A 26,310-nucleotide genomic window follows, 5' to 3' on the forward strand; every position below is an offset into this window, starting at 1 on the left:
GTAAGTAATTAGTAGGCACCTACAGTACCTGCAAGCTTCTACTTACACAGGTCTAGCTGCAGTGCTGGTAGCTGTGCCCTGTCAACGCGTCCAGTAAAAATACCGCGCCACGAACCGGCGATGGTGCCAGCTAGCACTATTACTCAGTAGTTCCAGTGCTCATACTGTACCTACTTACTGCTACGTACTCCGTCGGTAGGTACTAAATAGGTACTAGTAGGTACCTACCTAGTACGGAGTAGTTATTAATTAATTACATTGCATGTATGATTCCCTAGAAATTTAATCAGAGTACCCCGTACGGAGTACATGTACATGAGCAGTCACCATGTTGCTTGGAGCTGCACACAGTAATTAATAGGTGTTCAACGACCCATGCACCCAAGCTACCCTCAAGCGGGCACGTCAAGACGCACCCAAACGCGGCCACCATTGCCATCCTGGCAGTGACCGCAGATATGCCCGGGGGGGACTCTCTGCAGAATGGCACTCCTACGCCTGAGCGGCGGTCTCTGCGCAAGCGGTCTCATGACGAAGCTGCCGCTGCCGAGCTCGAGGTCGGATCGACGCCTTCGAAACGCAGACGAACGTCTCTCACAACCCACGACGCGACGGGGCCCGACAGTCAAAGGGATCCATCTGTACCGATAGACACCGAAGTTTCGGCATCTGTAACAGAGGCACACATCAATGGGAGTGCGGACAAACCCGTGCAGTCGTCCGTTCCGGACCCTGCCAAGGCAACTCCTCGAAAGCGTGGCCGCCCTCCCAAGGCCAAATCAACACCCCTTCCAGAGGCCATACCTACAGGCACCAAAGTTTCAGAAGCTTCGACGGAGGTGCCCATCAATGACGGTGCACCCGATCCCGTAATGCTGTCCGAGCCGGAACCTCCAGCGGCAACTCCTCGACGACGTGGTCGCCCTCCGAAGGCATCCTCGCAATCTCAAACACCCACCTCCAAGGCCAACCCGACCCCCCTGTTCGCTACGCCTGTGAAGAAGGTCGACGCGGGCTCGGCAGCTGCGACGCCGAGGAGACAGGCCGCCGACAGGTCGGCAAGGAGGAAGAGTGCCCGGGCATTGATCGAGAACGCCGTCCGCGACGGCGACAGCGATGACGACGACGACAACGACGAACTGGTGCGCGAGATCTACGAGAGCGAGCCAGGCGACGACCAAGATGACGACGGGGGAGACGACGATGACAGGGAAGATCGTGAGAGCGCCGTTCCTGTCAACGAAGCTTCGACACCGTCCAAAACCCCCCAGCGGAGAAGACGGTCGAAAGCCAAGTCTCCGACGCCCCCACGAGATCTCCCCCCCCACGAGCTCTACTTCGCCCACAACAAGCCCGGCCGGCCCAAGACGTCGGACAACACCTTGGCCGACCTCGCCCTTCTCTCCCACGACCAGTACTTCTCCATCCTGACCCGGCTCCAAGACCCTCACGCCGCCGAGGTTGAGCATCTCCAGTCCCTTCACGCAGAGTCGTTCCCGCAATGGTCCTTCGAGCTCTCCCAAGCCTTCAGCCTTTGTCTCTTTGGTTTCGGGTCCAAAAGGGCGCTGCTGCGCCGCTTCGCGAGGCACCTGCACCTGAACCCCCACGGCGACCTGGAGAGGAGAACGGTCGTCGTCAACGGATACGCTCACACGACCAACATGAGGGAGATACTAAGTGTCATCAGTGATGCCATCCATCCCAACCAGAAGCTAACCACCGCCGCCCCTGCGACCATGGTCCGCGCCATCACCGCCCATCTCTCCGCCAGCGACGTCTGCCTCACCCTCGTCGTCAACTCAATCGACGCCCCGCCGCTGCGCAAGCCTGGCATGCAGGCTGCCCTCGCCCAGCTGGCACTCCATCCACGCGTTCAGCTCGTCTGCTCCGCCGACACCCCCGACTTCCCTTTGCTCTGGGACATCGGCCTCCGCAGCGCTTTCAACTTCGCCTTCCACGACTGCACCACCTTTTCCCCCTTTGACGCCGAGCTCGACGTCGTCGACGACGTTCACGAACTTCTCGGACGCACTGCCCGCCGCGTCAACGGCCGTGAGGGTGTCGCCTTTGTCCTCCGCAGCCTCCCCGAGAACGCCAAGAACCTATTCCGCCTCCTCGTCGGCGAGGTCCTCGTCGCCATGGAGGATGAGGGCAACGTCACGGACGAACCCGCCGGCGTCGAGTACAGAATGGTTTACGGCAAGGCCGTCGAAGAATTCATCTGCAGCTCCGAGATGGCCTTCCGGACGCTATTGAAGGAGTGCGTCTCCCCAACCAGCACCCACCCCCGCCCCCAAACACAACACACTCCCCGCTTCATCCCCCATGCTGACGAGTTGCCTGTAGGTTCCACGACCATCAGATGATTACGAGCCGCAAGGATGCGCTGGGCACAGAGCTGCTAAGTGTACCGTTTCAAAAGGATGAGTTAGAGGCCATTTTGGAGGACCTCATGTCGTGACAGGCAAACGTCGCGGGGCTTGTGCCTTGTACGATTAAAACCATGGCCATGTAGGGTGTGGCCTTGAGTTCGGAGCATCCACATCAGAACTGGCATCGATCACGGCGGAACGGCCGCACGCACGTGTCAAGATGCGGCGACTTGATTCAGACGGAAAAGGTAGTCTACATTTTTAAACAGGCTTTGGCATGGCGCTTGCGCTTCATACAATCATGACCAACACTGTGCTGTGTTCGATGCGTCCGATGCGTCGCGCGCGAACGAGCCTGAGCCATCTCCAATCAGGGTCAGCATCGCGGAAAACTGCAAAGGTCTCCCAAACGCCGGTTCCATGCATGCTCGATCACATCCCCAGGCTTTTTACGCAGGTCCAGAGAACGACGGGCACAATCACGTTGTCGTTCCCCCCCGTCAGGACCGCCTCGGTCAAGCTCGCCATCGACCCGCAGACGGCGGCGTTGCGGACGCTGGCCATGAAGCTGGCCGCCTCGCCGGCCATCGGCCAGCCGCCGACCCGCAGCCAGGCGGCGGCGGCTACGAGACCGGCAAAGGTGGCGACGGCAAAGGCGGCGCTGCCCTCGAGGCTCTTGCCTCCACCCCAGAGCCACTTGCGGCGGCCGTAGCGGCGGCCGATGAGGGATGCGGCCGCGTCGCCGAGGCCGACGCAGACGACGCCGGACACCATGCTGACATCCCTGGTCGGCACCTCCCAGCCGGCGAGGTGGCCGGTCCCCGTTCGAGGGAGCGCGGCGAGGGCCAACCAGAGCGGTATGGCACATCCGATCAGCAAGAAGATGTGAGAGATGACCACGGGGCCGCGAAAGTCTCTCCCGTCGACATAGGGCGCCAGAAAGGTCGCGATCGGTTTCGACAACGGCGGCAGCTGGCTCGCCCTCAGGAGATCCAGTATCAGAAAGATGGCCAGGACCAGCGACAGCACCAAGGCCAGGTAGGTCGGGTCGACGTACGTCGCCGGGAGGAGCATGCCCACCATCATGAAGTGAAAGACCTTGCGGCGCGTGTCGACCTCGTACGTCTCCTTGAGCCGAAAGACGACTGTGAGGCCAAGGATGAGGATCAGGACCCAGTATGCGGCGAGGATAAGTCTTGTGTTAGCTTCGCCAAAGTAGTCATGGCGAAGGTGCTGCACCCATCCCATGCGACACTCTCGGCCATCAGAGGCGTCTGCGCGACGCGGCAAGAGGATCCACCTCTCCAGGTCGGCGTAGATTGTGTGGAATCGGAACCATCCAATGTCTCCAAAGGCATATCCCAGACCCCATCCGATCGGTTCGTCACCTCCGAGGGCATAATTCTGCATATTCAGGCGAACGCCGAGGAAGATGATGGCCAGCATGGCGACGTAGACGTACAATGCGTACATCCACTTTCTAATCGTCGCTTGCTCCTGCGTCAGCTTGATGAAGGGACGTGAGGACGTCGACATGGCCCGCTTCCGTCTTCCCGACGGCGTGTGCGTAGAACGGTTGCGCGGCGGCCTGTCGGTATGCGACAGGGTGTGCCGTCGGGGCATGCGGGTCAAGCTGCCCTTGTGAGCTTCGCTCTTTGGGGACAAGGGGGAGGCGACAGGCATCTCGGGAAATTCGGCATTGCGGTCCACCACGCGACGCTTGAAAGGGTTGCGGAATCCAAGTGGATGCCCGTCCTCGTCTGAAGAGCCGTCAATGACGTCGTCGTAATTCCGCGAGCTTAGAAACTCGAAGGGCGGGGTGCCCCATGCGACGGCCTGGCGCAATTCTTTCCACAGTCGCCAGGTTGTCGATACAGTGGCCCGTTGAAAACGCCATTTGGGAATGCGAGCGAGGGCGATGTTCCATCTGATTACGGGCGCGCAGAATAAGAGGACTCCAAGTCCTCCGACCCAGAGCAGCGCTCGGAGAATCTGAAGCTGGGGCGAGGCAGCTAAGATGAGGACGTTGACGAGGGCGATGGATAGCAGCTGGAGTTCGGTTGTCAGGAGGCTCGTCGTGGTGAGGCGGTGCAAGACGGCACAGAGGGTGTGGTGCAGCGGGTAGAGAAGGATCATGGTTTCCTGCGCCATCGGCGAGTGACGCTGCGGGTTAGGTGAATAGGTGTCCACGGAGGAAGGCCGCAACAGAGGGAGGGTTGAGAGTACCCAATGCAAGGTATCAAAGGGCGCATTGAAGTCGAGTTTCGGTACCAACGCTTGCGGGATCGAGCAGACGCTGAGGACGATGTTGGGGAGGATGGCGGCTGGGTTGTTGGCAGAGACCAGAAGCGACACAAAGAGGGTCATGGTCGGCGGGTACAGCAGAGGTGCGGGGTCGAAATGGGAGGAGAGTCTTAGGGGTATCCAGCGAGATGGCTGCCGAAGCCTGTACGTCGAAGCAACGACGCGCACGGGGTAGAGGGCGAGCAAGGTGCCGCAGAGCAAAGCAAGAAACAGGAGGTCTGCGAGGAGTCAGCAACGGCGGTACGGCAACGGTCGAGGGCGTGTGGTACCCGAGCTCCAAAGACGTATCAGCGGCGACGCGAGCTGATTCGCGTGCACCATGCAGCCCAGCGCCAGTATGAGGGCGACCTCGGTGGCGCGACGGACGAGGACCTTTTCTCGACGCAGAAGCTCGATGAAGGGACGCCTTGCCCGTTTCTTCCCGCCCAGGCCTTTTAGAACGGCCTGCTCTCGGTCGGTGCCGAGGGTAGCGGATGACGGCAACGGCGTCGACGAGCCAGAGGAGCGCTCGCTGGGCTCGCTGCGGCCTCTCAACCCCTTGTGCAGCCTTGCCCTCGGGGCGGGGAGACGTCTGAGAAAGTGTTCGTCGTCGGCCTCGGTGCCGCTCTCGCTCGCCGGCGTCGAATCTCGGGACTGGAGACGACGGCTCCTCGGCGGGAGAAGCTCTCTGCCATTTTCGGGTACCAGGGTGTCGATGTGGAGGAGGATGCGTTCCGAGGGGTGCGGCAGCTCCTCACGCTGGTGGTGATACGGATGGGGCGTCCGGGCGAGAGTGCGAAAGGCATCTTGTTGGTCGTCAGGATCGAGAGCCGACAACGACAGCGGGGCGAGGTTCTCCGGCATGACGAGAGCGACGCTGGCGGGAATTCATCGAAGGAGGGTCGCAGCGCCGGCGGCTGATGGAATGTACAGTAGATTCTGCGCTCGGAGACGTGGACGGTGCCGGACCGGCAGCTTCAACTCTGGGTGGGAAATGGCATCGAGAACGACGGTGTGAAGGGAGCGGAAATGACGATGTCGGCTTCGGACTGTCGCAAGAACGTTGGGTGCGTTGCTGGTGGATGGCAAGTATCGGACAGGGACAGTGGCAAGTATCGAACAGGGACGGTGGCAAGTATCGAACAGGGACGGTGGCAAGTATCGAACAGGGACGGTGGAAGTATTGAACAGGGACGGTGGGAGGGATGGCAGCGGCGATGATGGAAAGCCGTGGTTCGAGGATGTCCTTAAGTAGGCACGTTGGCTACATCATCACGTGAAGGATGGACACGGCCTGTCTGCTTACCTCACAACGTGGGGTTCTGCGCCGGAGCCCGACGACAGCTTGAATTCTAGGGTACGGCGTACAGCGCACTAATGCGCACACATATCTACAGGCATGTCATGATGCGCGTGAGAAAAAAAAATGTCTTCCACCAAGTCGCGGAAGCATGTGGTTGATGATGTAGCTGTGGTGTAGCTGTGTCTGTCGCGACTTGCTTTTACAGTACGGAGTACGGAGTACTGCGTGCATGGACTGTACATGTACTTACAGCAAGTAAGCGTACCTACAGTACTTGGTTGTAAGTAAGTGTACGGAGTACTCCGTAAAGCACATGTACTTACTTAAGTACTCCGTACAGTACTGTACTTACCTACTTGTACTTATGCTCTGGAAGCCCTGGAGGAAACGTTCCAACCAGACAGAGGTGTGGCTTCTGTCAAAATAGGCGATGCCACAATGCCACAGCCACGTCGCTGCAACTCTAACCATCGACAAGTCCCCTACGGTATGCCAGCACTACGGAGTGCTTGGTGGGACCTAACTACGGGTACATCCCAGGCCAGCACCAGGAAGCTGACTGTCTTGGGACGCACCAAACTCCTCGTAAACACCTACGACACATGCGCCCAATAGCCCCTGCCTACAAGCACAATCGGTCCTTTAGGTGGTGATAGATTTGCAATAGTAGGTGTTGGGGAACGAACTACGAGTACCGAGGGTGTAGCCATTCTTAGTTGCATGACAATCGGACAATCGGACAATCGGCTGATGGGTGGTGCGCGCCATGCAAACTCAAAACGCCATGTCGCAGGCCTACGGATGGTGCTCACCCGAGATCTACCACAAGGACAGAATCGTTGGCACATGCACAAATGGATGAGACATCGAGTGGAGGGTGCAGACGCAATCTAACTGTTCCGATGAAAAAGTTTGGAGCGATTTGGAGCAGTCGTACTCCGTACTTACTTGCTGGAATCTGCTAGCCGAACGGAGAGTTCGTTTCCGTGTGGGGGAAATGCCAGGATCCATGTCCAGGAGGATCCGCCATGCGAGGCCGGGGAAATATTATGGCATATCACTGTGTCATACTTGCAGTATTACATGAAAAATGCCGTCATTTGACAGCACTTGTACATCAAGTGAAGGAGGCCGTCGTAATGAATTGACCAAGATGAAGCAACAACAACATACCACCAGTCGTCAGCACATGTACTGTTACATCTGCTTGTACAGTACATTGCATGCATAGAGTACTTCCAAGTGGGTTCTTGGTGGAATACTCCGTACCCACGAAGATTTACTTACGCCTTACTTACACGCACGTGTAGTTCCTAATTGGGAGATCTCGCACAATACGTGCACTCTGCTCGTGCACTTATCGTCGCGTGTGGATGGTATCGTCATTGCCTTGGCGACTCCGGCAACCCGATGCGTGATAGGTCGACATTTTAGCATGACAGAGGCAGCCCGCCCCGCCTGTCAGCCTGGTGGCTGACGATGCAACCGCCGGAAAGGTAAAGCGGCATCGCTGAAAAGGCAACGAGGCGTCGGTGAAAAGGCAGCACCAGCCATGTACAACTAGCACCTGTACTTGTACCAGCACATGTTAGATGTACTCCGTACAGCAAGTGGTAACTACTCCCTACATGCTGGGTGAACTGTGCTTCCTGGTGTACTCCGTGCTCCATACATGTATCCCAAGTAATCATGGATCTAACGTCATGAGGGCCATTGTTTCACCTCGCCATGCTGCGGGGCCATCAGCGCGGCCCATCTCGGCCATTGTGGCTCGCCAATCTTTGTCGAGAACTCCCTCGCTGCCAGTCCCTCCCATCGCCTCCAGCAGTAGAGAGCGGTTCGCGATGGGGGATGGATGGCTGGCTGGCTGTGTTTGCTTGCTTTGGCGTGTCGCAGAAGCAAGCCGATTCCGGTCAGCTCCCCAGCAGAATGACCGGGGTGCGTTGGTCTCCAGGCTAGCACGACGAAGTAGCAGTGGAAATGTATTTATATATCTGTCTTGATACGAGAGCCGAGAATGAGAATGAGACTATCTCGACAAGCGTGGTAAATGATCGGGTGGGGGGGGGGGGACCAGGCGGCAAATGGAAAGACGAGAATGCGGTGGATGGAGCTGGTTGTGTTTTAAGAAAACGTCCGTTATGGTTCATGCATCGCCGGACGCATATTAAAGTTCGCGCCTGGACTCGGCTGTCACGGGCCTGGAGCAGACTAGTTGTGCGGCGACGATGAATTGCCAAGACTCGTATCTGTTTTTTCGACTCTTCCTGTCGAGACAGTCTCACAGCCTCGCAGCGTCACAGCCTCCAAGCCTCCCAAGTCGGGCGGGCGGCCCAGACGGCTCGCGGCTCACGATTCACCTGTACATGCATGTGCCTCGGCGGGGTGGCGGCAGCTGTTAGCCACAACAGCGGCGGTCCTCGGCCAGTTGTGCTCGCGAGAGCCCTCACAGGAATTGACACCGACACGCGCACTGCCGCTGCGAGTTCGTCTACTCTTCCCTATTACTGGACACCAGCAGGTGCCTGTACGTGCATGTTTCTGTCCGAGTACTCGCAAGCGTAGGCTACTGCGACGTGTGCACCTGCAAATACTCCGTACTGGTGTGCTGTGTCCTCGCATGCAGACGCACCTACTTGGTATCCTGTAGACTTTATTGTACAGGGAGATGCTTCTGGCGCGTTGCGTACCATCCGTGTCCGTACGAATGCCCCGTGTTCATTCACTGCGGCTCACCGCGCCACACCTGCACCACGGCAGTCCTTCGCCTGCCCTGTCGTGAGCCCACCGAATGACGCGAGTGGATCGACCGGCGGTTTCGTGAGCGCTGCGGTCGTGGCATGCGAGCATTCGCACCGCAGTCGTATTCATGCTTGTACATGCACTTGCACCTCCTCGAACACTCGTACTATGTAGGTGTGCAGGTACACGCATGTAAGGAGTACGGAGCATACACCCGGCACCTTTCACCGCCAGAGGGTGGCTGTACTCGGGTGTCGAGGCTTCTCTCGGTGAACAACGCGTGCATGTGCCGGGAATAAGTCTTCAGCTTGTCGCAGCCGCAAAAGAAAAAATCCGTCTTGACTGGACAGGAGTGCCGCTCCACCCCGTTAGGCGAAGCCCTGCCCTGTTAAGCAGCCAGCCAGCTGCGTCACTGGCCGCGGACAAGCACCGGCTTGCCGCCAGAGCAGTAGGAACATCTAGCGGCACGAGCGCCAATAGGGGTGTAGTTGTAGGTGTACATGTGTAAGTATTATAGGTGTGGGCGTAAGTGTAAACGCAAATCAAGGGTACTGCGCTAACTACGGGAGCTCCACTGCCGACGGCTCGTCGCTCCGCCATGATGATGCTGCTTTCTCGCACCTAACCAACTTCAGCACTCTACTACGTAGCATTCGCCGTACTATCACCTCTCTAGCACCACCGACCAGTCCCCGACCATGCCCTACGTCGTCCGCGGCCGCCCATGGCACAAACTTGGCCATCGTCGCCAGCCAGCGTGGAACTTAGTATTTACTAAACTTAGCAACCGACATGGCATCGGCGGAACAGGTAACTTCAATGCTAACAAACGGTCCCGCCACCGTCTTCCCTAGCTGTTCGCTTCGAGCGCCATGCATCGCTCTGCTGTCTGCCTGTGACGCTGTCGTGCCGGTACGCAGCATCGCACCCATGCTCGAGAAGCATCACGCACCGGCCCATCATCACAGCCCAGTGCACGCTGCCTACGTACGCTGACCGATGGGCAGGTACAATATCCACACGGACAACGCACAAGTCATGGTCCCCCGGCGCCGCACGGTTTTCTACCCTCAGACGTCCTCGTTATCTCGCCCCTTCCTCCTCCTGCCCCTCCTCCTCCCACCACCACCACCATGACTATGGTTACCGCTAGCACCACCGCTACCACCATCGCTGCCACCATCGCTGCCACCACCCCTTCCTTCGTCCTGTCGACCGACTAAATCATTAAGCTTTGCGCCTCCTGCTACGGCCTCCGCACCGCATCTCGCCACTCTGACGCCCCATCGTCCACGGTCGCCATCCGAGTCAACGTTAACATTTCGCCTCGATACCCTCCGAGTACTTAAAGTGCCAGCCGTTCTCCCCCGGCCAGAACAGAATGATCCCCGTCCTCACCCACACACCCTTCACCTTTTGCCGCACCGCCTGCAGGACACCAGCCCTCCTATGACACCACTAGCACAATAACCTGCTCAAGTATTGTCTACCTGGTGCTCTCTACCTGCTCTCTACCTGGTACCCGCTGCCTACTACCCGCCCCCTACCCAGCACCTGTCCTGCTTGTCTCGCAGGACCATTGGCCCGCCCGCTGAACCTAGACTCGCATCACCGCCCACTTAAAGACGAGATGGCACCCATCTTCAAGCATCAAGGCCCAGACTGCCAGCTGGAGGCTGGGCTCTTGAGCACTTTGGACGAGGAGAAGACGCCGTTCGTGCCTGCCGCACCCCCGGGACAACTAACCACCGAGCAAGCACAACCCGCACCCAGGTCCCGGACCATGACCTATCTCTGGAGGCTGTTCTACATCCTATCGGTTTGTGCCGTCATCCATACGGGCCTCGCCGTGGCGAGGTACTCACCAAACCGCCCGGGCCACGATCTCGCGCGAGACTCGTCGTCGGACCACCAGTTCAAGACCACCTTGGACAACGTCGACCCTGAACTCTCCCGCAAGCTCCGCGTTGCCGACCCTGAATTGCTTCGCAAGCTGCTGCACGACTATCTTCCCAACCGATTCAAGCATGGCGTTCACGATTCGGCCGCCGAGGAGCCTGCCGTGGTCAAATTGGAGAAGCGCCAGGGCACGACGTCGGATGTAGGAGCGGTTCCGCCAACCACCACGGTCCCGCCAACCACGACAGCTCCGCCGTCCACCACGGTCCCGCCAACCACCACTGTCCCGTCGTCCACCACTGTCCCGCCATCGACTCACACGACGGAAACCACCACCTCGAGCTCGACCAGTGAGTGTCTTCCGCCTCCGCTGACGGCAGGCTTCAGGAATGACTGCTAATTCCATTCTCCCGTCTCGCAGCTCATTCTACCTCGACCAGCGAGTCGACTCATTCCACAAGCCACAGCGGCACCACTTCGACAACCCATGCCACCTCGGACGAGACGTCTCATTCCACCAAACCGACAACGTCGACCACTGTGGAACCACCAAAGAGCTCCGACACGACCTCGACTTCCCATGGAACCGAGACCACCCACTCGACCTCAGGCAGCACCACCTCCGGTATGTCTACGACGAGTGAGCACACTCATTCGACTTCTTCCTCTTCTTCCTCTTCTTCTTCCTCCTCCTCCTCTTCAAGTGCTCCAGTGTCCACCTCTACTTCCAGTACGTTTCCAGTGGATAGCTCTTCCTCGTCTTTCATTACCTCTTCCCCCTCCTCAGTGTCGTCGCCGTCGGAATCCCGACCATCCTCGACGCCGCAAAGAACCTCGACGACGCGAGGAACTGGTATGTCGAACGTAGTCATGATGTTGACTTGTCATGGACGAGGGCGGCAGTGCATCGGCGCATTCCCGCGCTGCCGTACCATGAAGTCGGTGACACAATAAACCCCGCAAGTGCGGCGGAGGCAGAAGTTTTATACGGCAGATATCCGTCATGGATGGATGGCTCTGTGGCTAACAATTATCCTACCTAGGCGGAGCCACTTCCACGGCCACTTCTCCCACGACCAGCCCTCCCACGACCAGCCCTCCCACGACGACTCAAAAGACCATTACAGATGGAACGTTGACAACATCGAGCGCCGTCCTGAGCACCCTCACAACGACCTTGCCCGACGGCGTCGTCACCACCATCACCTCAACCTCTTGGGTTGCCGTTGTGCCCAAGGCTACGGCGACCACGACTTCCCAGGGATCCAATCCGGATCTCCAGAGCGGTGCTTCCAAGCGAGGCGGCATCTCGCTCGCTGTCGCTGCATTCGCTGGAGCTCTGGTGGCCGGTGTCATACTTTCATAGGTGGAGGTCATGGTGATGTAGCCGCCTGCGCAGCCTGCTTTTCCGTCTCGGTTACTCCAGGCTCCCTATCGGCATGGCATGGACGATGAAACAGGCCTTCATGCATGCTCAACATCAAACTGGTTCTTGGTCTACTTGGTAGATCGCAAACCCAGGGGAACTTCAGATGGGCCAGGCCACGGACGCTTGGCGTAATGATTTCAGGGAGCTTGATTGATATGGGGATATGGGGTATTAATAATGGAGCAGACAGAGTGTATTATCGCATCTACGATCACAAATAATACTACTACTACCGTCGTCGTTTTGAAGTCCATTTTTGGTTTCAAGGGTAGGAGATGAAAGGGCAAGATTCAAGACTCCGATGGGATCCCTACTGTACTGTACGCAAGTCATGTACGTTGTATGTACACTTGCGCATTCGCATACTTACTTAAGTAGGTAGATGTAACAGTGTGTACGTACATGTACATGTTGAGTATCAGTACTCTGTACGGAATAAGTAGGCGTAAATACAGCAAAACTCTATTGCAGCATAGTACACAATATGTACTTACAGTAGTTGTCACTTACTATTGCGGAGTATTAATAGTCAACAATAGTTCGCAGCATCCACTACGGAGTACTCCGCTTCGTTAGTACTAACTTACTCCGTACTATTTGGTAAGTACTTGCACTTGTATTACTTACGTACGTTCCTTGCCAACATATGGAGGGCCCACCCCACCTCCACCTGGTGGAGACAGTATCATGCAAAAAGGAGGGAACAGGTGACAGGGAGAAGAGATGAAATGGCAAAAAAAGAAGATTGATGAGACTGGGACTCGAACCCAGGAGGATTGCTCCATCAGGAAACTGGTGCTAAGGATGTGACCTTAACCTGACGCCATAACCAACTCGGCCATCTCACCGCAGGCGAACTCGCCTGTTGGATGACAGAAACGCCGTAATTTACCACTATGTTCCTATTCACCCTGTGGAGTAGGGCAGGGTAGGGCTATCCCGGGTAGGTGCTCCTCTGACTGGAAATCCTCCGAACTCGTAAGGGCGAGCGAATTCTGCCCGAGCTCAAAAAAAAATGTGAATAGTTTTTGCACACAAGGTAGCCAGTGATTCATTTGTCGTGATTTCAAAAGGTGCGCTTGTCGTTCGGTGGTTGGAAAGGTCAGAACATACTTGTACATACTCCGTACAGCATCAATTGAATCAGGATCGCATACATACTTGTACTGTGAAGGAATGAAACTGCAAGGGGAAGCATGTCATTTTACCTTGCGGTGGCCAAGGCAAAATTGTTAAATCCAAGCTTGATCATTCTACGATTCAACAGAAATGCACTATTCCGATCGACCGAGTTCCGAAGCCCCCAAACAATCATGATCTGAATGCAAACTTGTTGATGCGTTCATCCGCAATCAAACTGGCTTGCATGATTATTGGCATGCCAAGCGTTCTTCACTGACGCAGACACGTACTCCGTACACCTCCTGTACTTACAACTACATGTACTTAAGCATGCAGTATTTTCCATGTTTTCCAGTGACGAATTATAGCACCAGCACCAAACATACCAGATCCACCTTGACAAGGACTCATTAAAGTACAGATGCTGATGTGAATACTGCACAAACTTTGATCGTGGGTTTGCAGAAATATAGTTGTATAGGCGACTTCATACGGCAGTTTTTCCGCCTTCGAAACGGCCACCAGGCTGTCGGTAAAGATGGCGTTACGATGCCTGTGAAAATCGGATCATCTTTGTACCAACAGCGAAGGCGATACCAAGTACGCTGACCAGACCAATGTCTAGTCCATCTGTTCTCCTCGACTGTCCGAACCTGGCCATTCCTCAGGTATTGTACCTGGCCTTGCGCGAGTGCTTTTGGACAGAGCCTCCGGGAGGGGGGGGGGGGATATTCGTAACACAGGATTGACTACCATGGAGTCCATGGTTCATCAATCGTTTGCACCGAGGGGTACCTGGTAGTCCGTGGAAGAGAAGAGAAAAATATATGGTATGAAACTGAGGGTATATTCAGGCGCCTGCAACTCCGTCCCGCATTCTCAATATTCATATCGGCCTTGCCCTTGCTTCGCATGCCGTTGCCTCGCTAGCCAGGCCCGATCTTGGGCATGTCGTGGTGCTCGCTCAATTTCGAAAGATACGTATTCAGCTGTTCGACCCGTTCTTTATGCGTCTTGAGAAGTTCGGGCCGCGAGCCGGAGCTTTTGGTCATGTCGAGGAGCTGCGGACAGGTCAGCAGTTCGGACCAACTGTCGTCGGCCACGCAGACTCACGCGCTTCCTCTTCACCTCTTCGTACCGACGTTCGGATTCCGTTTTTTGAGGAACGGGCGCAGCGCAATCATCCTCGTCTGCCTCTCTGTCCTCGCTTGTTGGCCTCTTGTCGCTCTTGCCATCGCCTTGCTTAACCATGGCTTTTTCTGCGGAGTCGAGGAGACCCTTGCCGAGGGCGCTCTTGTCCTTCTTCTTCTTCTTCTTCTGCACCTTGGCGCCCTTCATCCTCAGCGCGCCACCGCCGCCGACGGCGGTGTAGTCGTCTGAAGGCATCGCACGAGGCTCGTCAACTCAGCGCACATGGGAACTTGCTTGAAGCGGGCAATCACTCACCTAGCCAGGGCGACGCCAGCGCGGTTGGCCTGGCCTGATTACCTAAGCTGGACAGTGCTTGTTTCGGATGCGTACTGTCTATGTCTAGCCAATGGGGAGAAAGGGGGGGGGGGGGTGTCCCTCGACCCAGAAGCTCGAACCGGAGCTAACCTGGCTTGGATCTCGACACCATCCCCCTCATCGACTCCAAACACCAGCCAGCTTTATTGTTTTCCGCTCCATGGTCGTCGTGCCAAGTTGTTTTGTGTAATTCACTTGACCGTGGCTCGGGCAGAGGGTTCATCAGCACCGAGCGCTGCATTTTTCCAACGCGCACCCCTACCGACCGATACGATACCCCTCCGACGTCACGCGAGCTTGACACCGTCGTCGTTCCCCCTCGACTACTTTACTTCTACCCGCAAGGCCAAGATACGTGTTCTTCGCTATGGGCTGTCGTCACTAGATGCGGAATCACTCACCTGCGACAACGTAATTTCGCCACTTCCACCTCGCTCTCACCTCGACAAGCTGCGTAGCCTTCGCAATGCCCCCCCTAGGCGGCATGCAGCCGACGTCGCGTGACTCTCTCGAGCTTGCGTCCCTGGCGAGCTCGAGCATGTTCAACGACGGCGCCGAGTCGGATGTGTCGTCGCGACAGAGCATCTCATCCTCGCGCAGGCTATCGCTGGTGGAGGAGGAAGACCCCCTCGACGATGGGAATCCCGCGACGGGGCAGATGCAGGACCGGTCCTACTCGGTCTCCTCGGCCTTTGACTTTGCCGGAAGCATGTTTCCCTTGAGCTCGACGACGGGAGCGGGTGGCTATGCGCCGATCGGGGAAGCGACGACGGCCACGCGACCGGCCGGCGGGCTGGGAGGCGAATCGTTGGAGAAGCGCAAGACGTTGACGTACCTGAATGGGCTGTCGCTCATCGTCGGCTTGATCATCGGCTCGGGCATATTCTCTTCGCCCAGCCAGGTGAGCTCCAAGGTTGGATCCGCCGGGGCTTCGTTGGTGGTCTGGGTCGTCTCCGGCGTCCTCGCCTGGACGGGCGCCGCGTCCTACGCCGAGCTCGGGGGCGCCATACCACTCAACGGCGGTGCGCAGGTCTACCTGGCAAAGACGTTCGGCGAGATTGCCGGATTCCTCTTCACCTGGACGGCCGTCCTGGTGCTGAAGCCGGGGAGCTCGGCCATCATCTCCATCATCATGGGCGAGTACTTTGTCCGGGCCCTCATCGGCGCCGAGGCCGAGACGATCAACCCGTGGGTCAGCAAGTCTGTCGCCATGCTCGGCATCGCCGTCGTGACGTTTCTGAACTGCGTGTCGACGCGGGTGGGCACGCGGGTCAACGATTTACTCATGGTTTTGAAGTTTGTGGCCTTGCTCGGCGTTACCATCACGGGCATCGTCGTCGCGATCACGGGATATACGGTCGAGAGCAACGGCCAGACGGAGTGGAAGAAGAAAAACTGGTTCGAGAATACGTCGTCCGACTTGTCCAACTGGGCCGTCGCCCTCTACGGCGGCTTGTGGGCGTTTGACGGCTGGGACAATGTGAGTGCGGTGACGGCGGCGTCGCGTCGTGGAGGCGAGCAACGCGCAGGCGGGCTAACCTGGGTGCGCAGACCAACTACGTCGTCGGCGAGTTTCGCAACGCCAGCCGAGACCTGCCGCGGGTGATACACACGGCCATGCCGCTCGTCATCGTGTCGTATGTGCTGGCCAACATGGCCTACTTTTTCGTCCTCGACATCGAGGTGATGAACAGCTCCAACACCGTCGCCGTCATGTTCGGCTCCAAGGTGTTCGGGACCGTCGGAGCCTTGGTGATCGCCTTGCTGGTCAGCGCCAGCTGCTTCGGCGCCCTCAACTCCTCCACCTTCACGGCGGGCCGGCTGGTCTACGTCGCGGGCAAGGAGGCCTACATACCGAGCTTGTTCGGCCGCATCGGCGTTGGAGGCGACGACGAAGGTCACTCGACCGTGCGTACGCGCAGTTGGTTTTCCAAGAAGCTGCACAGATGCTTCGGCGACGACGACATGGGCATGTTCTACACACCCGTGTACGCCCTCACCCTCAACGGCGTCCTCACCATGGGCTACTGCATCGCCGGCGAGTTCTCGACCCTCGTCACCTTTTACGGCGTCGCCGGCTACACCTTCTACTTTGTCACAGTCCTCGGCCTCATCATCCTGCGGGTCAAGGAGCCATACCTGGAGCGGCCGTACAAGACGTGGATCACGACACCCATCATTTTCTGCTGCGTGAGCCTGTTCCTTCTCAGCCGGGCCGTGTTTGCCCAGCCGTTGCAGACCTTGATCGTCGTGGCATTCGTCGCCGCCGGAATTCCCGTCTACTTTTGGAGAACGAGGGGCCGGGATCAGGCTTCGAGGAAGGCAGTGGATCCGGGCGAGAAGAAGTGGTGGAAGTTCTGGAGATGACCGAGCCCCCCGCACGTTCCTCGGGCGCCGCGTGTGGGCATTCTGGATGGGCAAGCGTTGGGCATGCTCGGCCGTGACAGCGTGGGCGTGATGGGATCACGACGTCTATCATTTTCTTGTATATCCATGGGAGACCGACGAGCATGTCATGGAGACAGGCCAGCTCATGAATTCCAGGTATCCTTCTTGTTCATGCAACCCTGTGCCCGCAGTTTTTGCGCAGACGGATCTGGACAACGGAATTTGAAATGCGCCATTGCACCAGAACAGCCTTCCTTGTCTCATGAACCACGCGCCGGGCGACGGCCTGGCCAGCCATGTGTGCAACGGAGAACGGTGGACCGAGGCTGTGTTGGATGTGGAACAAGGGGCCGTCGGCAACCTGCAGATGGCTGCCAACGTGGGCGCATGATGAAACAGTGCTGCGTTGGACAAACGCAGCTGCTGGGCGGCAACGTCGGCGGGGGGATCAGCGCCTGTGCAGGTATGAATGATGGGGTACTTGGTGATGGTGATATAGCGCTGACCGAAGCCGCACGTACAGAGCCATCATTCTCGGGATCAACGCATCGCGACCACACGGCAGCAAGAACAACAATCAGATACGTGAGCAGGAGATAAGGTGGCCATGAAGCCAACCGTAGATACACACATTCGGCCTGGAAGTGGATTCAGCTCAAGTAGAGGCAATTCTTGGCCCTTGGTTATGGTCACTCATCCTTGACGAAAGATGACATCATGAGCATGACACAACCTGAAAACAGAAGAGATACAGCCATGCAGAATGTATCCGCCGGCTTGGAACACAGCAACCGGGAGAGCAAGACAAATATTCAAGAAGAGATGTACCTATGGCTTGGATCCAACACAGCCGAACTTGCGCAACATTTCCATACGCTTGAAGGCCGCAAGACCAGTAGCTTGGGTTCTACCCCCGACGCGCCCTTGTGCGTTGGTCCCTATTCCGGAGTCAGGCAAGAGATGACGCTACCAGACATATCAACGGCACTGACATGTGTGGACGGGCATAGAAATAGACGGCATGTTGCAGAATGGGCAACTTGATCACAACAGACAGGATGCACAAGGCGAACCTTCGTTCTGGATGGCGTTTAACAATACCACTTGCGACTTAGATCTTACATACATACATAGTAGTAAGAAGATGGCAAAAAAAAACATACAACAGCCGGTGTTCGCTGATCGTCACCGACTCAACTACTAATCTGCCGGTTAGTGGCTTGACGTGTGGAGAGCAGACGGGATCCAGTATTTTCCACTACCTATGGTCGTATGTACCAACTCCTCCAATAATATAGTATATGTATGCATCGCCAAGTAGTAAGCTAAGCGGAAAATCATACAAAAGCCGACATACACATTGTTCGCCCCCGACTCAGCTTCCTACTAACATTTGCTGAAAAGTTGCTTGATATGTCTACTAGTAATTTTAGCGCAGACGGGACTTCTCAGTACATAAATGAACACAGTCCGAGATTTGGTCATATGGTCCACTCTTCAGCCTCCCTGCTTCTTTCATCCTCCCCACTTATAAGCTTCCGTATCGGAGTTGAGGTTTTTGCCCGGCTCCAGTGATTTCCCCCGCGAATTTTCCGATTTCTCGGCCCGGTCACGGAGTTGGACCTCTACTTATGCGCCGGACCCTCTCTAATGGCATTGTGTTTCGTCCCTTACCTCTGTGTTCTAGCTGATGTTTCCATTAACCAAACAGCAATATTCGTAGTCGCGGCCGCCCTTTTTTTCCCAGCGAAGGAGACCTTCGTCGTAGACAATCCGGCCCAGCACCGCGGTCGCAACCGTGCGGAGAGCAAGTGTCGCGAGCAAATTCGCGGAATCAGTCTGATGAACCTGCCGTGGTGCCGCACGTTTCACCAGGCCAAGACGACGTCTGGAACCACCTCGCGTGAGGGGGCGAAGCGAAGCGCGTTCAACGACGATCACGGGTAGGAGTTTCGGCCATAGAACACATTGATTGCACCATGGACGAAAATCACTGCGACTGGATTGAAGCTACAAAAATGGACAAGAACATCGACGGCAGGGCAGAACCAGAGCAACGTGATGGGATTCGTGGCCAACCACACCACGTTTACTTCCTGTGCTTGGGGCCCCGCTTTCAGCTCACTTTCGCTGTCCATATGCCTTGGTGGCGTAGTCGCCATTGTGAACGATCAGGTCTTCGGGCCGATAGTCGTGCTTGCCAGAGAGATAGCTCTCGAGAATAAGCCTGGTGCCGTTGGCGTAGCGTTCTTGCGCATCGATCGAGGTGCCGGACATGTGAGGAACCATGGCGTTGCCGCCGCCATAGATGTTCTTGGCCGTTCGCAGAGGATGATCCCTCGGAGCAGGTTGTGGGAACCAGACGTCGCCGCCGTAGCCGGCGAGGTGGCCAGACTTGAGCATTTCGGCGACATCTTCCTTGACAACAATGCCTCCGCGGGCGGTGTTGATGAGGTAGGATCCTAGACCTCAATGTCAGCCCCGTGAAAGATGGCAGGCTCGTGTGGGCGGACGTACCCGGTTTCATCTTGGAGATCAGTTCCTTGTTGAACAACCCTTTCGTCTTCTCGTGCAACGGACAGTTGATGGTGACAATATCGCAACCTTTCAACATCTCCTCGAGGTTCTCATAACGGACGCATTTCGTAGCTTTAACCGCATCGTCGGGCATGGGCTGGTAATCAAAGTAACGGAGCTCGGCACACTCGAAGGGTGCGAGGCGCCTCAGGACACGCTCTCCAATACGGCCGGCACCAACGGTACCGACGACCTTCTTGGCGAGATCATACTCGTTGTTGGCGACGGAGGCGACCTGCCAGTCGCCGCGCTCGATCTGCTCGTGAGCGGGAACAAAGTTGCGGAGGAGGACAAGGATGGTCATGACGACATGCTCGGCGACGGAGACGACGTTGCTCCCGGTGACCTCGGCGACGGTGACGCCGCCGTTGGTCTTGTTCGCGGCGTTGAGGTCGACATGGTCGGAGCCGATGCCGGCGGTGATGGCGAGCTTGAGCTTCTTGGCCTTGGCGAGACGCTCGGCGTTGAGATAGCCGGGGTGGAAGCTGGCGGGCGGGAGTCAGAGTCTCGTCTGGCTTTCCGTGCCTCGCTCGGATGGGGCACAGGGGAGAGGATGGCGATGGGGTGACGTACGGGGTAGTGATGATGACTTCGGCGTCGACGAGCTCCTGGTCAAACTTGGAGTTTGCTCCCTCCTTGTCCGAGGTGGTGACAAGGGTGTGGCCCTGGCTCTCGAGCCAGGCCCGTAGACCAAGTTCGCCCTGGATAGTGCCAAGGAGGGGCTCGGGCTATATTTGGATGAAAGGACGACGCGTGTCAGCGTGTGTCATGACCCTCTGGGAACGATGCAGCCCAGGTAGTCCCTTGCGCTCCCCGTATTTCGCATGCAATTCTCCTCCCACGCCGGCAGGGTGCAGCCAGAGCGTCGATTATCGGCAAGCGGGAAAGAGTAGAGGGGGCGGCGGGGCAATGCTGGTGAGAGGGGGTTGGAGGAGACGATTAATACCTTCTTGGTGTCCTTGTCGCCGAAACAGGCTTTCATGGCGTGCTCGCCGCCATCGTAAAGGACGCACAGAACCTTGACCTTGGTACGCCACGGTTGTCAGCGTCGTGGGTATGAGGCAGGTAGGGAGAGATGGGGCAGAAAGATATTACCATTTTCGCGGAACGGCACGGAAAGGGATGGAACGGGACGGGGCGGAACAGGACAGAGGGTGGGAATTATGGCCTAGGCGACGTATCGAAGTGGATGCGGGGGAGCTTCGGCGGAGGGGCAGCGTAAATGGTGCGTAGGGAGGTTGGATGTTTGCCTGTGCGTGTATCTGCAGAGGGGGTGGGAGACTAGGTGTCACGACGACGGGAGAGGAAGGGGGACGAATGCACGGGCGAGGGGGAGGCAAGTGGAAGCGTCTCGCAACGCATCGTCAGATCAACGGCGCCCGTGGCTGCTATATATGCCTCAGCTTCTCTCGCACTCGTCTGGCGACGCGACATTCCGACGACAAAGGCCATCGGGGCGTCGACCCCTCTCTCGTGCATCGCCAACGATTCGTCCACGGTGAGCGAGCTCGTGACACGGACGCACTGCGAGCAGCGTGTACGTGTTCGCTCGCAGAGAGTTCGGCATTGGACGGGGGGGGGGGGGGGGGAAGAGGGGAAGGGCGGAAGTTTCCATCATAGTGACCTCACACGGGCTCGGGCTCGACGGCGGCGCCTGCAGTGGTGCTGACCACGTCCCGGTAGTCAGGGCCGTCGAGGTTTGCCACTGGCTGCTTCTCGACGCCACGAGGAAGACAGGTGACGGCCGGGATGAGTTTGCGTCGATCGTCGAAGGCTGGCCGTGGAGGTATCTCGGGATTCGGCGTGCGTCGCTGGCCGTGTCGCCGGTGGTTGCTGGTTGGTCGGTTTCAAGATGGTCGGTGGTTGTGGTGAATGATGCCGGATGGATGGTGTGTGGTGCTGGATGGTGAGTGGTGCGTGGCCTCTGGTGGGTGGTGAATTGGTGAACGGGTGAGCAGGAGAACCGACGAGGAGCAACGTCATCGGGAGCGGAAGGTGGTGTGGCCGAGCGGGGGGAGATGGGATAATAGTAGAACTTGGCAGGCAGACAGGCCCCCCAACGGCGCTGTTGCCCCCTTTAACAGTGCATTGTTGCCTGATGGCGACATGCACTGAGCGAGCGGGGGGACTGCCGATGGCGGAGAAGTACTTGCATTGAGGACCTCTGGCCATTTTGTTCGCGAAGGAAATGCCGTCCACGACCAAGCATTCGTGCAGCTGCCCTTGTGCGATGTGCTACATTTGCTCCAATGTAGTGCTGCATGTAGTAAGAGTACTACTGTACGAAGCACGGAGCCCATTTGCAGTACTTCCAACTACAAGTGCGCAGCACACTATATGTTGAGCATGTAGCGCCCGGAACCACTCCGAGTGCGCCGGCCCGGCACAGAGAATACCCAGCCCAGCTAATTATTACTTACAAGTATGTGTACGCTGACGTCAAGGAGCACAGTAGGCAACATACCACATATATGGTCATGTGTGTAGGCCGTCCCCATACTTGACATGAGGGAAGGAAGAGGCTCCTCTACGGCTCCTCAGTCCGCAGCGCCCCAGCGGCTAGCACCAAACCTCCTCACTGTACGGAGTACGGGAGTGCAACCATTACCTCTTGAACGTAACTACCAGGTACAGTAATACCCACAAGAAATCGTCGGACACTAGGTCACCGTTGCTATGGGGCAGGAGTATTGTTGTCTCCGTTGACCTACATGTAAGTACAGTAATACTTGCATGCATTTCTTGGTGGGCATCACCGGACGCGGATAGTACCGTACAAGAAAGTCCATGTACAGCACTTGCTACCCACAAGTTGTGTCCTGACACTAAGTACTGTACAGTATGGCTCCTTGTGGGGAAAGAGTATTGACTCCGCCGTCCTACATACTGAAAGTACAGTAAAGCACCTGCGCGGATTACTCTTGCACGCATTTCTCGTGGGTGGGCGGCACTGAAGGCGGACAGTGCTGCATTGACATGAAGGCGCCCGTCGCCATGAACCGTTGCCAGTCGTAGACACACAGCCTTGGTTCATCATGGCTCATGGCTCGCCAAACGCCGTGCAAAAATGGGTAGGCTCCCCCTTCGGTGTCTCGCTCAGTTCGGTCGAACGTGGCCGAATTGGTTCGCTGCTTGTTATGGTATGGTGCTTGTAATAACGCCAACCCCTCCATCAATTTCGTAGAGTCTCCTGCGAATCACGGTGTGCAGAGAGGAAAAAAAGAATGGCACGTGGTTTCGCCCGGGCTCGAACCGGGGACCTTCTCGGTGTTAGCGAGAAATCATGACCAACTAGACCACGAAACCAGCGAATTCGTTGAAGAAACGACGGACTCAGGTGCCCTATGAGCCTTTTTTCATGAGCGGGTCACGATGGAACGGCGGGGAGCGGGGCGAACGGCCAATGTGCCGACATTCCGAGTTTAATAAAGTACATGCTACTTACTGTACTTAATTAAGTAAGTACTTAAGTAGTTGTCTGTCGTTCGTCCCACGTCGCACACTTCACGCACCGACTACTGACGTACTTGTACTTGTAGGCTTGCTGATTTCTTTCTAGCTCATTACACACCTATGCTCTTATACAAAGTAGCGGGCCATGTTTTTTTCAGCTGTACTTGCCCTCTTACGAGCTCTGTTGCGGACTTGATCGCCGATGATGATGCAATCCGACCTGGCTGAATCCCCTCTCCTCTGCTTAATAGAGATGCCGACGAAATGCCGACGAAATGCCGAGGGTGTGATGGTGCATTATACTCTGGACAAGTACTGCAAGTACAGTAATACTCCATACATGTAACTAGACGGGAAAGGTAAACGTGAACGGTAGAACAAACGAACGGATGCCCAAGGTGTGAGACGCTTTCTGCAATTGAATCGGCCCTCGTTGCGATGGCAAGCCCTCTACTTATGCTCCGTCCGCAGACGTCATGTTAGCGGCTGTTGCCTCGAATTGAACATGTACGTACTCCGTAGTCATGATGTGATGCGAGTGATGTCGGCCATCCTCCCAAGAGTCTCGGCACCTCCAGGCACCGACTACGAATGGGCCTGTCGCAGCTGACGATGAATTGCCATGATGATAACGAATACAAACCCGATCGCTGCGGTGCCGCATAACTGCCGAGAGATGCACGGAGTATTTGCTCCGCACTGATATCCGTACTTGTATTACATGTAGACTTTACATGGAGCTGCACGAGCAAGTAATAATATTACTGTACTGTAATCGTCTCGCTCTGGTTGGTGGGGCATCCCCATCCAGTCTCGATGACTAACGGGGCAGCAGGGCAACCGTCCTCCTCGCAGCTTCCTGCGCGCCAGCATCGCCACCCCAGCGCCGCAATGTCTGCCGTCGAACTCGACGAGGAAATCGATGAAGTCGAAGACGAAGATGCGCCGCTGCTCGACGAGAGCGGCCGTCGAGACAATGTCTGGGCCGAGGAGGCCGCGTCTTGGGGTCGGCTTCGAGGCCCAACGTCGCCCTGGAGGGTCGTCGAGGCCAAGCCCTGGCAGGCCCGGTCCGGCAGCACCATCGTCCTCCTCGCCGCGACGGTCAAGTTTTGCATCACGGCGAGCGGCATGCTGATGCTCATCCCCCTCTACCGCCTCATCGAGGATGCCGTCTGCCACGCCTACTACGACGACTCCAGCCCGGAGTTGATGGACGAGAGGCGATGCAAGGGCGACGAGGTCCAGTCGCGCCTCGCCTACCTGCTCGGCTGGCTGGGCCTCTTCAACTCGATGATGAGTACGACGACCTCGGGGGTGCGTTGGGTTGGTTGGGTTGGGTTGGGTTGCGTGGCCGTTGCCGTTGACGTTGCCATCGCCCCACGGCACCCCTGCGACCCCCCCCCCCCTCCCCGCCGACGATTTGCGGACGGACGATGACTGACGACGCAAACGAGCGGCAGCTCTCCTTGTCGCCTACCCCTACGGCTTGCTCGCCGACCGGCTCGGTCGAAAGCCGACGGCCGTCCTGGCCTATCTCGGCCTCGCCACCTCCTTCGCCTTCTCGCCCTTGATGTTCAGCCTGTGGCGGACGCAGGTCCGTGAGAACCCGTACCTGCTCATGACCGCCTCCCTCTTCTTGCTGCTCGGCGGCGGCGTTCCTGTCTTGCTCGCCACCCTCTACGCCATGGCCGCCGACGTGAGCGCGGACGAGCAAAAGTGAGCATCCACTCCCCTCCCCCCCACCGCCCGCGGCGCTGCCCCGTCCTGACAGGCCTCCCCCCGTTTTCCCGCCTCGCAGGGCCGCGAGCTTCCTCTACCTCACCTTTGGCGCGACGGCCGGCGGCCTCGTCGGCCCGCTGCTCGCCGGCCTTCTCATGGAAAGGCACGGGCCGTGGGTGCCCATCTACGTCGTCATGGCCGTGACGCCCTTTATGCTCTGCATCTTCTTCTTCATCCCCGAGACGTTGCCGACCCGGTCGAAGCTAGACCGGCCTCTCGACGATTGGAGGAGCGCCGTTGCCGATGGTCTCGGGGACCTCGTCCGCTCCCTCGGCATGATGAGGAACGTCAACATCCCGCTGATCCTCGTCACCTTCCTCTTCCAGAGCGCACGCTTTACCGCCTACACCTCGACCTTGGTGCAGTACGTGAGCAAGCACTTTGGCTGGACGCTGGCCGAGACGAGTCTCCTGCTATCCCCTCTGGGCATCCTGAACCTCGTCGTCCTCGTCGCCCTGCCCAAGCTGTCGCGGGTGCTCATGTCGCCGCGCTTCCGATTCACCGTCTTCGGCAAGGACCTCTTCCTGACCCAGGTCTCGACCCTCATCATCATCGTCGGCGCCCTCATCGAAGCCTTCAGCCGGCACGTTGGCATTTTCCTGTTCGGCCTCTTCATCGGCACCTTTGGCGCCGCCGACAGCCCCCTCGCCCGCGCCACCGTCTCGCATCACGTCGACGGCCGGCACACGTCGAGGCTGTACGCCTTGATCGGCATCGTCGAGGTGCTGGGGGGCTTCGTCGGGGGGCCCGCTCTCGCCTGGTTCTTCGACCAAGGACTGCGCAGAAAAGGCTTGTACACGGGCCTGCCTTGGCTTTACGTTGCATCGCTCTGCAGCGTCGCCCTCGCCGCGCTCTTCTTCGTGCAGCCACCAAGGAAGAGCACCGAGGATGCGGCCTTTGAACAGGGAGACGAACTGGATCGATCGGCGGAGCACGACTGGCATGCCGAATAGTGCCACGTTCGGTTGGAGAATATTTCCGTCACATGCAGAGGCCAGACGTGACGATCCGATGTGGGATACGTCACCTCGGAATAATGGTGCTGCGGGTTTCCTCCCCGCCGTCGCGGAGGCTGGAATGGCCTTTGAGAAGGAACGGCGCACCGATTTGTCGCCTTGTTAGAAAGTAATACTTGTGCATATTCCATGCCGCGCGTACGGAGCAAGCACAGTACAGTGCTCGTGTCGGTAGCTATACTTGCCTGGGCCGGTAGGGAGGGAAGCCTCCTAGGGGAAGGCATTGACACATGCAGGGACTCGGTATTATTACAAGTACTCGTTCGGCACGTGTATTACGTACCCAGTACTGTAATGATTACAGGGTATGAAATACAGAGTACTGTACGGAGTGTCATTATTGAAAGGACATTTGCATGTCAAGTACGGAGTACTCTGTGCATGGACTGTATTTGTGCTTGAGCGTGCAAAAATTCGGGTAACGGATGCTTCAAGACTAGG

At 57.4% G+C, this 26,310-nt stretch overlaps 6 protein-coding genes, 3 non-coding genes and 1 pseudogene across 9 annotated transcripts; 4 read left to right on the top strand and 6 right to left on the bottom strand.

Annotated features, from left to right (window-relative positions):
• Positions 1–458: 458 nt before the first annotated feature.
• On the top strand, positions 459–2,461 carry DCS_02718 (origin recognition complex subunit 2; the record flags this gene model as incomplete). Its single annotated transcript, XM_040800045.1, has 2 exons — positions 459–2,260; positions 2,347–2,461. The coding sequence occupies 2 exons, from the start codon at positions 459–461 to the stop codon at positions 2,459–2,461; spliced, it is 1,917 nt and encodes a 638-aa protein (XP_040660928.1).
• Positions 2,462–2,804: 343 nt separating this feature from the next.
• DCS_02719 (uncharacterized protein) lies at positions 2,805–5,519 on the bottom strand (the record flags this gene model as incomplete). Its single annotated transcript, XM_040800046.1, has 2 exons — positions 2,805–4,894; positions 4,946–5,519. 2 exons carry the CDS (start codon positions 5,517–5,519, stop codon positions 2,805–2,807), a joined length of 2,664 nt encoding a protein of 887 aa, XP_040660929.1.
• A 4,811-nt stretch (positions 5,520–10,330) lies between these two features.
• DCS_02720 lies at positions 10,331–11,965 on the top strand (annotated as a pseudogene).
• An 809-nt stretch (positions 11,966–12,774) lies between these two features.
• Positions 12,775–12,876, bottom strand: DCS_t24. The gene has a single exon. It is a non-coding gene; the product is annotated as a tRNA-Leu (tRNA).
• Positions 12,877–14,076: 1,200 nt separating this feature from the next.
• DCS_02721 (uncharacterized protein) lies at positions 14,077–14,536 on the bottom strand (the record flags this gene model as incomplete). Its single annotated transcript, XM_040800047.1, has 2 exons — positions 14,077–14,211; positions 14,264–14,536. 2 exons carry the CDS (start codon positions 14,534–14,536, stop codon positions 14,077–14,079), a joined length of 408 nt encoding a protein of 135 aa, XP_040660930.1.
• A 586-nt stretch (positions 14,537–15,122) lies between these two features.
• Positions 15,123–17,023, top strand: DCS_02722 (uncharacterized protein; the record flags this gene model as incomplete). The annotated part of the gene is made up of 2 exons (XM_040800048.1): positions 15,123–16,136; positions 16,208–17,023. 2 exons carry the CDS (start codon positions 15,123–15,125, stop codon positions 17,021–17,023), a joined length of 1,830 nt encoding a protein of 609 aa, XP_040660931.1.
• Positions 17,024–18,200: 1,177 nt separating this feature from the next.
• DCS_r19 lies at positions 18,201–18,316 on the bottom strand. Its single transcript, XR_005881878.1, has one exon. It is a non-coding gene; the product is annotated as a 5S ribosomal RNA (ribosomal RNA).
• An 849-nt stretch (positions 18,317–19,165) lies between these two features.
• DCS_02723 (formate dehydrogenase) lies at positions 19,166–20,719 on the bottom strand (the record flags this gene model as incomplete). The annotated part of the gene is made up of 5 exons (XM_040800049.1): positions 19,166–19,506; positions 19,562–20,106; positions 20,195–20,349; positions 20,568–20,645; positions 20,717–20,719. The coding sequence occupies 5 exons, from the start codon at positions 20,717–20,719 to the stop codon at positions 19,166–19,168; spliced, it is 1,122 nt and encodes a 373-aa protein (XP_040660932.1).
• A 2,134-nt stretch (positions 20,720–22,853) lies between these two features.
• DCS_t23 lies at positions 22,854–22,927 on the bottom strand. Its single transcript has one exon. It is a non-coding gene; the product is annotated as a tRNA-Val (tRNA).
• Positions 22,928–23,965: 1,038 nt separating this feature from the next.
• DCS_02724 (uncharacterized protein) lies at positions 23,966–25,806 on the top strand (the record flags this gene model as incomplete). Its single annotated transcript, XM_040800050.1, has 3 exons — positions 23,966–24,371; positions 24,529–24,790; positions 24,846–25,806. 3 exons carry the CDS (start codon positions 23,966–23,968, stop codon positions 25,804–25,806), a joined length of 1,629 nt encoding a protein of 542 aa, XP_040660933.1.
• Positions 25,807–26,310: the final 504 nt, after the last annotated feature.

The sequence above is a fragment of the Drechmeria coniospora genome, chromosome 01 (genome assembly GCF_001625195.1).
Source record: "Drechmeria coniospora strain ARSEF 6962 chromosome 01, whole genome shotgun sequence".
Taxonomy (NCBI): domain Eukaryota; kingdom Fungi; phylum Ascomycota; class Sordariomycetes; order Hypocreales; family Ophiocordycipitaceae; genus Drechmeria; species Drechmeria coniospora.